The sequence below is a fragment of the Sceloporus undulatus genome, chromosome 6 (genome assembly GCF_019175285.1).
Source record: "Sceloporus undulatus isolate JIND9_A2432 ecotype Alabama chromosome 6, SceUnd_v1.1, whole genome shotgun sequence".
NCBI classification, from domain to species: domain Eukaryota; kingdom Metazoa; phylum Chordata; class Lepidosauria; order Squamata; family Phrynosomatidae; genus Sceloporus; species Sceloporus undulatus.
This window is the reverse complement of record NC_056527.1, coordinates 115,380,128-115,395,415: the sequence shown is the minus strand read 5'-3', so window position 1 is coordinate 115,395,415 and position 15,288 is coordinate 115,380,128. Positions and strand designations below refer to the sequence as shown.

Here is a 15,288-nt window from a genome sequence, read left to right as displayed (position 1 = left end):
CTGAGAAAGTTACTTTTTTGGATAACAATTCCCAGAATCCCCCACCAGCACAGCATCTTTGCATCTCATTTGCCACTGTCAGAAACAAGATGCTGCATCAAGTCACAAAAGATTTGACCTCCTTGTCCTTGTTATTACTGTATTATTATTTTAAAAGGAGGACTTGCTGACCCCAACTCTGTTCTCAGCCTTACAGAAGCTTCTTTCCATGGTGGTGCCCGTTTATATCAAGGGCATCCGGGAGGACAAAGAGCGTCAGGTGGTGATGGCAGTTTTGGAGATGCTAGCGAAAATGGTGAAGTCGTGTCAGAAGGAATGTCTCCGTGAACCAGGGCGGCTGGCGGAGCTGTGTCGGGTGATCAGAGAAGTGCTAGAGAAAAAGGTGAGTGGATTTGCTAAATGTCAGAGATGTTTATCAGGATACAAGCAAGAGGATGTTTCTTTATCATTTTTCTTTGGGGCTTTATTGCCATAGAAACATTGTTCAGAGTGTAATATTAGCTTAGGGATCAAACTATTTATTTATTTATTCATTGCCCACCTCTCCCCATGTGTCGAGGCATGGGACAACAATTAACAAACAACATCATTTAAAACACATCAGTTTAAAACACACATTGATTTCTCTCTCTCTCTCTGGCTTTGCTTCGCGAACAAAGATTCAGGAAGGACTCATCCTGCGCTTTGTACAAGCGTGTTGGTGACTAAAAAGGCCAATTCGGGATAAACAGGTCCGGTTGCAGAAAGCACAGCAGAAAATCTCCTTGGGTGATGTTTCTAGGTTGCGGTTCTTTCTGCGTTGTTGTTTCTCTTCGAGGCTCGTTCGGCGTGAGCTTTCGAAGAAGGCTGCAGCGTCATGGATAGTGCGTCTCCATGCCTCCCGATGCGAGGCCAGGGAGGACCATTGTTGGTGATCTATCTGGCCAAGCCTGAGATGTTGTTTTAGGGAGTCCTTGTATCTCTTCTTTGGGGTGCCTCTCTTATGCTGACCCGTGGCGAGTTCACCGTAGAATACTATTTTGGGGAGGCGATGGTCCTTCACCCTAGAAACGTGTCCTGCCCAGAGCAGCTGCGTCCTCAATAGCATGGCCTCAATGCTGGTGATCCCTGCTTGCTTGAGAACAGCAACATTTGTCACATAGTCCAGTGTATATTTAGAATTGTGCGTAAACAGCGCTGATGAAAGCGTTCAAGGAGTTGTAGGTGTTGGCAATAGGTGACCCATGTTTCAGACCCATAAAGGAGAATAGACAGTACAATGGCTCTATACACACTGATTTTTGTGCTTCGCCTCAAGTGTTTGTTACTCCAGACTCTTTTGTGAAGCCTTCCGAATGCGCTATATGCCTTTGCCAGTCTGTGATCGATCTCTTTATCAATCAAATAATATATGCACATATTCAAACAATCCACTTTTAAAATCCATCATTTAAAATTCACAATATAAAAATCATCTGGATAACCCTGCCAGAAGATTTGATGCTCTTTTAAGCTCAGACAGTATATTCATCAGTCAAACCCATTCCACGGTTTTGGGGCAACTGAAGAAAAAGTCATCTGGCTGACAGTTGCCAACCTAGTCTTGCCTGACTGGAGTAAATGGTGGATTTATGAATCCATATGTCTATCTTATACATTCATAAGTGCTTGACAGAATGCCAACCATTATTTGTTTTCCAAGTTTGTATAAATGCCCAAAAAGCAGTACCTGGTAGATAAGTTACTCTAATTAAGAAGTTTCCATTCTTTGTTCTGAAACCAGTATCCATCCACTGCCACTGCAGTCATTTGCTTTCTAATGTCAGTGATTTTAACACATCATAATCTGCAGCAATATGGACTAGATAGAAGTTAGCCTTTATATGTACTGATATGCAAGCTCACACCCAATGGTTGCCTATTGTAACAGTGTTAGTAGGCCATAGCTCCTGAGTATGCTTCTTCTTCCCTAGGCTGTTTTTAAAGATGTGTCCCTACCTGGGGCTTTTCTGCATCTTGAAATCTTTTTAAGTTTTCACTCTAGCCTTCTGACGTTTTCATTTTGTACATTGGCAGTGCCATTACGGCTGTGTAAATGACAGCTCCTACACGCTGGATGTCAGAAATAGGAGAAATAATATCTTCCATGTATGTGCATGAGAAATGCCAAATTCCAAGCCATTGCAATATAGTTTGGGGACCACAGGGTACCCTCAGGTGATCTCATGGTGTGTGGATTTGTTTTGCCAAGGCTAAGCCATTTAACAAAGCAGTTGCCATCTCCTCTCTCCAGACAGCCTGCCAGGACTCTGATGTGGACGAAGACGGAGACGAAGATGATGAAGAAGAGGTGAGTATGGCTACTGGCAGCCTCAGACTTGGGCTGATTTTTTCTTTTGTACGGTGACTTCTCAGAATGGGGAAAGGAAGGTGTTGATGAATGGGTGAGGTGAGGCAGGGCTGTCAGATTTGGCTTTGTAGATTGAAAATTCAGTACAGTATAAACTTTAGTTCAACTTTAGTTTTCTCGCTCACTTCTCCTCTTCCCACTGCACAACTAGGCGGAATATGATGCCATGCTCATCGAATATGCTGGCGAAGTGATCCCTGCGCTGGCTGAAGCTGCTGGAGGGGAAACCTTTGCTCCATATTTTGCTGGCCTCTTGCCCTTGCTCCTCAATAAGATGGTGAGTTCTGAAGCAGGCAGTCCCCTTGACTGCCAGGGGCCCTTCCACACTTCTGCCCCTCCTTCTCCAGAACCTCCTTCAACCTGTTGTCCTTCAGCCTGGCTTCCAAAATGTCCCACCCATTGACTGTCTTCTTCTGTCCTTTTATTTCAACACCACTCCCTTTCATAACTTCTTCTGTCAACTGCCACCCAAAAATCTGTTTCCATTCTTCCTCCTCTCCCTCCTCCCTTTGACATAGGCTTTCCCAACCACCCTACAAATCGGGGAGACATTGTTTGAAATAACCTTCTCTCTCGCCAAGATTCTGCATCGGAAGACATAGCTACAGCAACAAAAGATCCCTTGTTGTAGCTACTTCTCCTGATTTTGAGTAACTCTCAAAATCCGACCTCTTAAGCCAGGCAGAGCCCCAGCCAAAGAATTTCTAAGACCTTACGGATCGGGGTGCTGGGAAATGACAACTGCCTTGCTCCCTGGATCATGTGGTGTATTGAGACAGGCAGCTGGAAAGAACTCTCCAAGTCTTGTTGTTGTCAGCTGTGAAGTCCATCAGGATACAAAGTTCAGAAACCCAGGCTTCAGAAATTAAAACTCAGAAAACCTGTATTAAGAAACTTTACATCCAGTCCCATAACATTCATTGTCAGAACTAACCAACAAACGTTACCATAAAACACACTTTACCCTCTCGTTCCCATACCACTCCTTCTGTGTTGTTCTTTTTGATTCATGCTTGCCTTGCTCCCATTGCTATCTGTGCATCTGGATCTGAGATCACCGTGACCAGGAGAGGGCTGCAGTCGTCCTTTCCCAGCATGTGATCTGCAGCACCTCAAAAACTCTTTGGTTGAGGCACTGCTTGGCTTAAGATCTCAGTGTTGGGGGCCACAACTGTAAACATGAATCTCCAAAGTTACAAGATTGTAAGTCCCAGCTGATGATCTCGTAAATATTGAATAGGATGCCAGTTTTCTTTTTTATTCCCACAGCAACTCTATAGGTCAGGAGTGGGGAGCGTGAGAACCTTGGGCCAAATCTGCCCACCTGGTTTCCCAGTATAATAATCTTGGGGATATTTTTCCCAAATGGCTGTGCTCTTTCCCCTCATATTGACCTCATTCAGTGTTTCCCATCTATTATATTGCCCCTCCCCATTCTAAAAAATTGAAATGCCCCTCCTAAGCCTGGTAAGCTAAAACAATCTGATGTTTTGGATCTGCCCTCTTTTGCCTCTGGCTCCATCCACCACTGGGATGCATCCCTCAAGGACTTTTCTGAAATTGAAGTTGACCCTTGGGCTTGTTAGCTCAACCTTTGCCAGGGGACGGAAGGGTCTGCCTCTTCCTCTGAGCTGTGGGTTTCCCCCTTCTCTCGCCTACATCTCTTCCCCTTCCCCAGAAACCCAGCTCTTCCTTCTCAGATAAGTCCTTCGCTGTGGGCACCATGGCTGAGACCATCCAAGGGTTGGGCCATGCCTCAAGTGCCTTCGTCCCGCGCCTCTTGCCATTGCTGATGGGGGCGGCCCGTGACGTGGACAAGGAGGTTCGCAGCAACGCTGTCTTCGGGCTGGGCGTCCTAGCAGAACATGGCGGGCAACCAGTGCACGAGTATCCTTCCCTGTGGCTGGAGCGCAGGAGACAGCATGCAGCAAGATGTGGAGGGAGATAATGTTTGTTTTCCCCACAGGTCCACAAGGTCAACATGGTGGGAAGGTGTGCGGCTCAGGCTTAGCAGGGAGGAGCTTTGGTCCATGTGAGAGGAGCATCTTTAAGCTTCACCTTTTCTGTTCCTCTGTCTTGGTGTGGGGAGGCACCTGTATGGGTGTTGTCGGACCATTTTGCAACCCTCAGTCTGCCCCCTATCAGCATCAGACAACCAAATATTCCAAAATACTTCAGTTTCCCTCCATTTATTTTCCAAAACAACAACCAGAAGTGATACCACATCACTTTCTGTTGCCTTTTTATAGTGGAAACGGGTATTTGGAGGGGCTGGGGAGGGTCTTTTTGCATGTGTGCACTCATTTGGGGGGCTTTGAGTTTTGATGCAAACATTGTCTCAAAAGCATGCTGAAAATTTAAACTATTTTGGGGGAAAGTTAAGAAATCACAAAAGTGGAAACCAAGGGTAGCTTGGCAACCCTTTCCCCACAGCTAGTCTTTATAGCTTCTGTAGGTTGTATGTATGGGAAGAATTTTGATTTCCCACACAGCCCTTGTACAGGAAGGGCTGCCATGTTTTGTAACATGGGACATGTTTGTGTAACAGCATTTGTTGCAGTGCAAGGGCTAAAACGGGTTCAATAATGTGGTCTCCACATGCTGGACTTCAGCTCCCAGCTTTCCTCAGAATTAGTTGTGCAGACTGCAGTTGATGGGAATTGGAGTCCCAACAACATCTAGAGGGATGCCCATCTGACGTGAAAGGAAGGTTTGTGCTCACAGCCTTGGAATCTGTTTGCAAATGTTTTGTTTCTCTCCCTAAAAAGTGAATTAATACTGGAAGTTTCTTCAGGGCAAGCCTATTTCCAGCAAATAAATGGAATAGGATTGTTTCTGAGCTCTCTGGCCACCCTCATAACATGTCCTGCCCTCAAGGCCAGGAAGGACTCTACACACAACACAGCAGCATCTCTTGTCAAACGGGTTGAGCAGGATATGGTCCTCAAGAGGTTGATGGACTCCAGGCACCAACATTCCTCACTGCCAACTGTATGGCTCAGGGCTGATGGGAGTTACATTCCACCTGCATCTCCAGGGCCACAAATTACCCTCAAGGAAGCTAGATGTTCTTTCCTTTTAGGAAAACTGAGCTAATGGTCAGTGTTGGTTCATTTGCCAAAATCTCACTCACTCACTCTCATTTTCTCTTCAGAGTTAGGGAGAGCCAAAGACTAATACCGCTGTCCCCAGGACCCTATATTTCAGCTCTCTGCATTGTCCTGTTTTCCCTTAACCCCTCTTTGCTTGGCACAGACATTACCCCAAGCTGCTTGGGCTTTTGTCCAACATCATCTCCCAGGAGCAAAACAGCAGGGTGTCTGATAATGTCTGTGGAGCCGTGGCACGGATGGTGATGGCCAACCCTGGAGGGGTCCCCATTGGACAGGTGAGAGCAGGGTGTGGGTGCTGACTCAGATAAGGTGAGCAGATGTGGGTGTTTGCAGCTAAAAAGCGAGGAATGCTTTTTTGGGAATGGGAATCCTATGGCCTTTCAGATGTCGGCAAAACATGAGTCCCAGCAGCCCACCCAGCCTAGCCCATGTTAAGGAATACTGAGAGCTGCAACAATATCTGGAAGGAGGCATGATTCCCACACATCAAGTAAATGAGACAGAGAGCCACCTTTTAACTCCAGTGGCACTAAGTTTACACTGTCTGTTAGTTATCTGCTATTGTCACTACTGCTTTTTCCATTTTGGTTGATTTGAGCTGGAATAACTGGCAAGTCCTCAGCTTATCATGAGTACTGGGGTACTTATTAGATCACTTTTTAAAGAAGCGAACTATAAAAGCACTTCAAACTAAGCAGGCTAAATGGCACGGCTAGCCAAGTGCTGTCAGATTCCAAAGCCCCTCATCCCCATCAGCTGGTTCACCCAGTCCTCCTCTTCTGAAACGGTTGAGCTGGAAGCTTTTCTCTGTGAAAACATTAGTTGCACCACTCAGTTGTAGTCTTGCTTTTCTGGAGAAGTATTTCAACTCTCTGGATTTAGAATGGGCCTTGTAGGTTGGGCTGTAGTTGTCCTACATGGTGCTGAGGAGTGATGTGGTACTTGGCAGCCAAACAGTCCTTCGTGAGCCAGAATTGTAGAGCCAAGTAGATGGGAGTGACTCGTTCCTTCAGACTTAATGAAGAAGGAGTGTAGTGTTCTGGTATTGTGTATAGCTGGAATTACGGAGACAAGTAGATGGATGTGACTCATTCTTTCAGAGTTAATGAAGAAGGAATGTAGTGTTCTGGCATTGTGTATAACTGGTGTGCAGAAAGAGAGGCCTGTGGGCTGCAGTAGCCTTTGGCCGCACTTTGACAACCCCTGAAGGCTTCTCATCAGGCCCCCAAACACAATTGATGCCACTTCTGGTCATTATTTTAAGAAAGGCTGCCAGAAAAATGCAGGCATTTGGGCTTGCGGTTGGGTGTGCATGACCTAGATGGAGATCCAGCTATTTTTGCCCCCAGCTCCTGCACAGAGTATGTAGACTGGCAGATTTCTCACTTAGACTTATAAGCCACTTTCCGAGACCAAGTGAAAATTCCTTTGGGGAAATTTACTTAGTGTAATTTGCATTGTGGCCTTTTTTTTTTTGAGACTCTCAGGTGCATGTCGGTGGGCAGGGAGACAGGCAAAATTGATTTTTCTTCCAAGCCTCTCTGAAAAGCAAGGAAATACTGTCCTTCCTCTCTTCCTTAGTAGTCCACGTATGGAGTAGAGAAGGCTGGTTGTAGCCCAAGGCCAGCTCAACATGTCTTCTTGCCAGAGGTAAAAATAGAGGTGGCTGCCCTATTCTGCATACAAAACTTGACCAAATTGAACCATTGCATTCTGCTTCTTTGTTGGCTGTGGGAAAGCCTCTTTGCTGTCATACCTTACAGCAGCATGCTCAGCTTTTGGGTGACAGCGCAAGATACCATGGCACTCAGGAGTTTCATGCCACACCTTGCTATTGCCTCCCTGAGCTGGCTGCTTTTGTCCACCTTGGAGTAGAGCCAGGATTTGTCAAGTTAAGGCCTTAGCTGATCCATAACTAACATGCTGTTTTGCATGTTTTCCTGCTCTTTCTCCAGGTGTTTCCTGTCTTGCTGCATGCCCTGCCTCTCAAGGAAGACTATGAAGAGTATCAAACAATATTCCGTTGCATCAACTTTATACACAAACACGATCCTCAGCAGGTAGGCCTTGGTTTGTTGGCTGTAGCTCAAGGTGGCTTCTCTTTTCTGGCCCTGATCGCCAGACTTTCCTTTCTTACACACTTGGATTTGGAACAGATTTTAAGGGATGAAAAGAAAGTGGAGGTTGGGATGATGCTACTCTTGCTCCCCTAGTCAGAGACCTTGCTGCCTGCTTCTGAACTCCTCAGATTTCTTTGTCTCCATCCCTGTGTGTGCAGACATTACGAGAGAACATTTGGGGCTATTTGACACGAGAGATCAAGAGCAGCTGCTGTCATACTAGATCAGGCTGTTGGTCCATCTGGCCTTCCCAAACTAGGTGTCCTCTAGATGTGTTGGACTGAATCTACCAGATTTCCCTGGCTACATCTTCCAGAATCGCCCAGCTGCAGGATCTGTTGGACTACAGCTCCCCTTCCCCCCCCCCCCCCCAAAAAAAAAAAAACCCATGTAGGTGTGTTGGACTGCTACTTCCAGAATCTGGGCATTGTAGTCCAACAATCCAAAAGGTGCCTGCCTAGGGAAGTCTGATCTGGCCCAGCCTAGCTGTCTGCTCTGACTGGCACATCTCTTTAGGGTCTGAAGCAAAGAGGCAGCTTCCATTTCCCATTCTCTGACACCCAATTAATTTGAAACCCACTCCTGGCAATGCTTCCCCTAACTTGAGATAGTTAAGTGGAGAACCTCTGTGTCTAGGAGCAGTCAGTCTCAGAATACCCAAGAATACTCAGAATGCCAAAGGGAAAAGCAATGGAAGAAAGTTATCTGCAAGTGGGCTCCCCATAGAGGACTGGAATGGTGGCCTTCTAGATCAGTGGTCCCCAGGCTGTGGGTACCTAGATGTTTTTGAAGTGCAACTCCCAGAATCGCTGTGTAAACACACCAGGAAAAAAATTCAAATACATTTTGCTCCTTTTCCAGTTGTTTTGCTTCCATTTCATCATCCCAGAGCTGCAGCACACCCTTCTGCTCCCCCACTTAACAACTGTGTTCCTAGTTTCTATTTTTCATAGATTGAATGCACTTCATTTTAGCTGCTCTGGTTCAAGTATTAGAAACTGAGCAAAACTTTCAACTCTTTTCTGGTCATTTTTCTCTCCAAGATTGCAGGCTGGGAAATAACTGGCCTTGAAGCTTAGAGGAGGTTAGAGGGTTGGCTGTGGTGATGTTGTTTTCCAGAAAGAGGATTCCCACAGCACTAGGAGGGCAAATGGCTTTCTCTTTTTGTGTTCTAGGTACTGCCGCAGGTTGGAGAAATAGTACGGGCCAGCAGTGCAGTCCTGGGCAACAAACATGTACCAACAGGTATGGATCTCGGCAGACACCCTTCCTGTTTGCTTCTCCAAATCCTGTCTGTTTTCCCCCCTCCTTTTAAGCACCCAACCAAAGAGGCAAGAAGTCTGGAATAACCCTGTTCAGTTGTGGGAATCTTGCTTTGCCCTGTGCCTCCATGGTGCCCTCTTGGGTTGCTAGGTTTCACAAAGCCTCTGCCCTATGTTGCTTACAGAAAATGTTGAACGATGCCAAGGTGTTTAAAGGAAAAGGTTTAGAAGAATGGCCTTTTGAAGAGGCAAGGGAGGGGGGCACTGGACAGTCATAGGGGTATGTTAAGAAGAGAAAGAGCTTGGAAAAATTACGTTTTTGGGTGACAGCTCCAAGTATTTTCCCAACCAGCATGGTTTGTGGCCAGGTGGGGGGAATGTTCTGGTGTTGTCATCCAAAAAATAACTCTTACAAACCCTGATAGAACAAACAGTGAAGAGCAAGCCTGGGGTTGGACAATCATAGCGTTGGAAGAGACCCCAAGGGCTATCCAGTCCAACCTCTTTCTACAATGCAGGAACTCACAAAGAGAGGGTCAGCCAGGCTCTGTTTTAAAATCTCTAAAGATGGAGCCTCCACCACTCTCTGAGGAAGCGTATTTTAGTGTTGGACAGCGCTTACTGTCAGGAAGTTCTTCCTAATGTTTCTGTGGATTCTCTTTCCCCTCCCTAAAGAGATGAAGCAGAGTTTTGGGTTGCCCATGGTTGTTAAGTAGAAGCGTTGGGGAAAGGCAGTTCTTATTCAGAGGGAGTTTTCATCCAAAACATTGGGGGAGCTACCACCATAAGGCCCTGCTTGTAGACTTAGCAGCAAGAAAGAAGTATATACTATTTTGGATGCCCTCCTCTGGCCACACTCCAGCTTGGCAACATCCTAGCTCCACTTGTGTTGATCAATAAAAGAGAGAGAGGGAGGGACTGAGAATGCGTGTGTTGTGGGTCTTGATTCCCTGTGCCTATTTATGTCTCTGCTTCAGAGTGCCCAAACCCTTCAGGGGCTACAACTCAAAGAATTCCCCAGTGGCTCTATTGCGAGGGTGTTCTGGGAATTACAATTCAGGGGCACATGTCAAAGCTGTACCACAGCCAGGAGCTTCAGGGTGGCTTTTATTAAAAACCAAAAGACAAAGCAGGTGGATGTTCAAGGGAAGATCAAAATCTAAATCGAGGGAAGTATTAGTGCCACTCTATTCTGCTTTGGCCTGACCTCATCTGGAATATTGTGTCCAGTTCTGGGCACCACAGTTCCAAAAGGATGTTGACAAGCTGGAATTTGTCCAAAGGAGGGCAACCAAGATGGTGAAGGGTCTGGAAACCATGCCTTATGAGGAGAGACTTAGGGAGCTGGTTATGTTTAGCCTGGAGAAAAAACACTTAAGAGATGATGTGGTAGCCCTGTATAAGTATTTGAAGGGGTGTCCCATTGAAGATGCAGCAAGCTTGTTTTCTGCTGCTCCAGACAATGGATTCAAGCTATAGGAAAAGAGATTCCAACTCGACATTAGGATGAATTTCCTGGTGGTCAGAGCTGTTCAACAGAGGAACACATTCCCTCAGAGCGTAGTGGAGTCTCCTCCTTTGACAGAAGCTGGATGGCTATCTGTCGGCAGTGCTTTGATTGTGAGTTCCTGCATGGCTGAAGGGTTGGGGTTGGACTGGATGGCCCTTGTGGTCTCTTCCAACTCTATGAGTCTGTGTTTCACTGTGAGCCAACGCCAAGTAATCTTTTCCCCCTCCTTCTTGTAGAGGGCCAAAACAACCTGGTGACTCTCCTGCGCAACCTTTCCGCCTCTTGTCCTGCTGAATTCCAAACAGCCATGCTCTCGATGCCCTCAGAAGCAGGCGCCTTGGTCAACGCAGCCATCGGCTCTTCCCCTTGACTGGGCCAGAGGGCTCTGCACTCCAGCTCCATACAGTTGAAGCGTCTGCCACTCACAGAGACCAGCACCTTCCATCATCCACCTTGTTCTGTGCGGACTAGTTGCCTCCTTCTGTTTGGGAGCCAACCTGTCCCTGACACTCAGCAACACTCCCTCCATCTTGTGTTGGTAGTTTTCTGTTGCCAACTGGGTTCTTTGTACCTTCAGTGGCCGTTCACATCTCACAGTCTTTGCCACTCACCCTTTGGTGCTAGGCAGTTGTTAGTAATTTTGTGGGAGGGTTTTCTTCTTCTTCTTAAACTGGTTCCATGAAGAGTTCTCTCTTTTTCCCACCAAGAATGGTTATGAGCATGAGGAGTTGTTGTGTTTGCCTACACTAACTTAAGCCAGGGTCTTGCATGGTGTCAAGAGTAGCACGATTCATGTAGTAGGATTTCAGTGTTAATAACTTTATCAGGTTTCTGCCTTCTTCTTTTTTAACTGACAGTAACTTTCCTGACTAGCAGACCTCGACTTTGAAGGAGTCATCTATGCTGCCAAGCTGATCAGTGGGGCCTTGGTTGCACAGAAGCCCCTGCCAAGTTGACCAGAGTGTTACATTCATTTTATCAAGTGGTGCCATGTTTACTGTGCCAGCTTTAAAGCTGATCTGCAACTATTCAGCCACATCGCTTGAGCTTAGTCATGGGGTTTTTGGCTAATCAGCAGGTCTATTTCTTTGGAATGAACTTGCTTGTTTGCAAGGTCCAAAAATATGCATTTGATGGTCTGAAATTTGAAGAAGAGCAGCACTGGGTTTAAAGTTTAGCACATTTCCTCCTCCTCTTAACAGGAAATGTGTGTTGTCTGGCTCATGTTGCCCCTTTCTGCCAAAGTGAAGTAAACAGAGAGGGGAGGATGAGTCATGAGAGCTTCCACTTGATCTCAGAGCCAAAGAGCTGGGGGGAAATCTTATTCTGCTCATCAACTCTGTCCATGTTAAGTTTCCTCTTGACCCAAATGTGACTTGGGTTCTGTTAATGGATGCTATGGGCCATTTTCCTAACCACATCTTCACCAAACTGCTTATTGGTCTTTATAAGATGTCTGCAGCCTGTTTCATGTTCTTCCTCCCTCTCTCCTGGTTGCCAAAGGAGGTGGTGGTTTTGCCTTCCTTGCTCTGTCGAAACCATTCTCAGAGCTGCCGCTCCCCCATCCGCAGTTACATCGGCTGGGAGACAGAGAGTTTTGCTTGCCAAAGTTTCATGTTTGGAGGTTCATCAAGAGGGGGTTATTTGTGCAAGTGGCCTGCCTGAAGTGGCTTTTCAGCTGGGTTTTGGAATGAAATAACAGCCCCTTGCATCAGCTGGCAGCCCTGTAGTTTGTAATGTAAGATTTTAACCTGGGTTTGTTAGGTTTATTATTTTTTTGAACAAAAGACTAAAATATATTGTGTACCTTATAATAAAAATCTGTTGCACTTGAACAGGATTTCCTGAAAAGCTGCAGTTGTCTTTTATGTACAGTATCAGTATTCCACACAATGATTTGGGAAGATGGGAGTTATATTCCCCTCATCTAGAGGTCACCAAGGCAGAAGTAGCACATTACCTAAGAACTACAGCTGGGGAAAGTGCCAGAATCACTCAGTCAACCATGCTTTGAATTGGGGTCCCTTCCCACCACCAAAAACTCCCCCCAATTTTTCTGGGAGCCCTGTTATCAACCGGCCAAAAGTGTGTCTATCCTGGAATGCGAATCATGTTGGCTCTCCAGATGGACCAAAGATCCCAGTATTCTGTGCAGCCTGGGGCTGCTAGGAGTTGCAGTCCAACAGCATTCAGCAAGCCACATGATTCCCACCCTAGTCTACTCTTAGGAAGCCTACAAACAAGCTTGGGGGGCTTGCATGCTGATATTGAAATACCTTATACCCCCCTTTCTCTCAGCAGCCAAGAAATGTAACTTCAGAGGCCACTGAGCCTCTGACAAGAGCGGTCTGTCCATCTGTCCAAACATGTAACAACCAGGGAGGAGAAAGGAAAGGGGTGGGCCCAATTCTGCCCAAGCAATTCTTCCAAGGAGATAAGGAATACAGTTCATTTGTTACTGAATTTTTATTTCACCCCTTTGGTCAACCCCAAAATGGCAACTTTTAGGTTTTTGATGAATCTGCTTTTCAAATTTCATGAAAAACCCATTTGATTTCCTGCTTTAAGGCCTTTCTTGTACTGTCTTTTTAAACAGAACATCTTTATTCAATTAATTTAAATCCAATTTTCAATGCATTCTCAGTCACGTCAATACTTTGGAAACAAGAGCTTTTAAAAACTGGCATCAACAAATGAATCTCTCTTAAACCCAAACAACCAGAAACCCAAATCCTCTCTTCTCTGCCCTGCCCAAATGGTTAATTCCCCTTCTTGTAGGGAGAGCTCTACTGCGTCCCTCAGTTCCATAGCCAGCAGAACTCCCAAATGGCATCTGTGAGCGTGAGAGTCGGGCCTTGCTAGCTGGGACGGAAGCGGGCTCCTGGGTGAATGATGATCCGTCCATAAGGCTCTCTCTGCTCCAGGCGCATGTACTTGGTTGCAGCAAGAACTGCAGGGAAGAGAGTGTGTGGTATAAGAGCTAAAGCCATAGTCTTCAGCCATTCAAGAGTAGAGCCAAGTAAAGTTCCCTTTTTATAATTCAAGAATCCTTTAGCCGGTTATGATGACTGAGGGATTCTGGGAGTCAAAGTCCCAAAAGCTCAGACTTTTCCAGACTCTGTTCAAGAGCATGTTAGAAACCTCTTTGCTTCTCTCTTGCAGCAGAAAGAACCAGAGGAAGAGAAAGCTGGCAGTCATTTTCTCTTCCTGCAGTTTGGCTTGTTACAGAAGCTTCCCTAACCAGTTTGAAATGAGTTAATAATAATAATAATAATAATAATAATAATAATACATTATTTGTATCTCGCCCAATCAATGAGGAATCCGGGTGGCTATCAGTGGAAGTACGATAAAAATACAATAAAAACAAACAAATCCCTTCCCAGCCCCCCAGCCATATAAAGCAGACAATAACAATAAGTAATATTAATACACTGGCAATCAGTAGGAAAACATAAGAACGTTTATGTATGTATCTCAGGCACAGCCTGGTTGACCGTCCTTTCAACTCTCCTCAAAACAGGCCTAGCCCCAGGCTTTGTGTACTACAAACCACATAAACAGTGCCTGTCTTTTATTTTCTGCCGCTGGGTATGCGTGGAGGGAAAGATAACTGGCCTAGCATATGAGGGTAAAGTCTACACAGTTGGAGATGAAGAAACGCCATTTATTTCCTTTTGAATAATGCCGCGCTAAAGTCTGTGCTGTACCTCTTCCAAACTGCCCTTCCAGTGATGAGAATATCTAATACTACAACAATGACAAATAAGAGAACTTAAAAAACAAGAGTTCTGCTGTAGGCAGAGGCAAGGGAAATATACGGTACTAACATTTGATGTATGTTGGTACTCTTACGCTGAATTGTCATTTTCTTTATTTTATACTACTCTGCTATCTCTAGGGTGAGTGACTGTGACCTTCCAGATGTTCTTGGATTGCTTCTCCCATCAGCTAATATTGAGGGATGGTGGAAGCTGGAGTCCAAGGATAATTTGTGATGCCCACTCCTGCTCTAGGTGAAGACCTATATATTTAAAAATTAGTCATAAAGACACCTACCCAAGCAGGTATAGAAGAAGCGGCTGGCAACAAGCCGAGAAGTGGTAAGTGGCACCAGGTGGTCAAAGTCTATCTCTCCAGTCTGTTCTAGTTTGGCTGAAATTAACCTGCAACAAGAGGAGAGAAGGTGTCCATTTTGTAACCAGCAGTTCCTTCCCAAAGGCTTGATATGTGGCTGATTCAGCAAATAGGGGTGCAAAGGTTTCACCTCTATAGGTAGTCCCAACTCCTTGGAGGTCTTTAAGCAGAGGCTGGATGGGCATGCTTTGACTGAGAGTTCCTGCATGGCAGAATGGGGTTGGACTGGATCAGGGCCCTTGGGGTCTCTTCCAACCCTGTGATTCTATGATTCTAACTAAAGTAGGGAAATGCTGGTTCTTGAAGTGAGGAGGAGGGCAGTCAGGCCAGGAACCTTGACTTAGTTATCCAGATATAATTAAGCAGCTGATGTAGGATATCAGCATACTTATTTAAAACATCTAAGTCCTAATTGACTTTACTAACTCTTTCCTTATCTCCCCATAATCCTAGCTAAATTGCCCTGAGATTACAGTGGACCCTCCACATTCGCTGGGGTTAGGGGCACAGGACCCTCGTGAAAGTGGAAAAACTGCAAATAAAAAAAAACCACCCATTTTTTTTCTACCTGAGAGAACACATCTCTAGGAATCTCTAGGTCCTCCTGGGCAATTCTGTGGTCAAGATCTGCCAGAGGCTGGAGGACCTACAAATGCCTTGAGAAGTATCCTCTCTGGGAATCTCTAGGTCTTCCTGGGCAATTCTGTGGTCAAGATCTGCCAGAGGCTGGAGGACCTACAAATGCCTTGAGAAGTAT

The 15,288-nt window shown here is 45.7% G+C and overlaps 2 protein-coding genes across 3 annotated transcripts in view; one reads left to right on the top strand and one right to left on the bottom strand.

Moving 5' to 3' along the window:
* IPO4 (importin 4) overlaps positions 1–12,234 on the top strand; it is a 39,341-nt gene extending 27,107 nt beyond the window's left edge. The window contains exons 23-30 of one of the 2 annotated variants that reach the window (XM_042474404.1): positions 189–382; positions 2,273–2,329; positions 2,541–2,666; positions 4,068–4,276; positions 5,645–5,777; positions 7,458–7,562; positions 8,798–8,867; positions 10,631–12,234. In XM_042474404.1, coding sequence (XP_042330338.1) covers positions 189–382; positions 2,273–2,329; positions 2,541–2,666; positions 4,068–4,276; positions 5,645–5,777; positions 7,458–7,562; positions 8,798–8,867; positions 10,631–10,764 — 1,028 coding nt within the window. In that variant the 3' untranslated portion in view covers positions 10,765–12,234. The remainder of the gene's footprint in view (positions 1–188; positions 383–2,272; positions 2,330–2,540; positions 2,667–4,067; positions 4,277–5,644; positions 5,778–7,457; positions 7,563–8,797; positions 8,868–10,630) is intronic. The other variant, XM_042474405.1, reaches the window with a different exon arrangement.
* Positions 12,235–12,845: 611 nt separating this feature from the next.
* The window catches only part of REC8 (REC8 meiotic recombination protein), a 22,942-nt gene continuing 20,499 nt past the window's right edge, over positions 12,846–15,288 (bottom strand). The window contains exons 18-19 of the mRNA XM_042477482.1: positions 14,454–14,560; positions 12,846–13,344 (exon numbers count right to left, since the gene is read on the bottom strand). Of these exons, the coding sequence (XP_042333416.1) occupies positions 13,253–13,344; positions 14,454–14,560 (199 nt within the window). The 3' untranslated portion in view covers positions 12,846–13,252. The remainder of the gene's footprint in view (positions 13,345–14,453; positions 14,561–15,288) is intronic.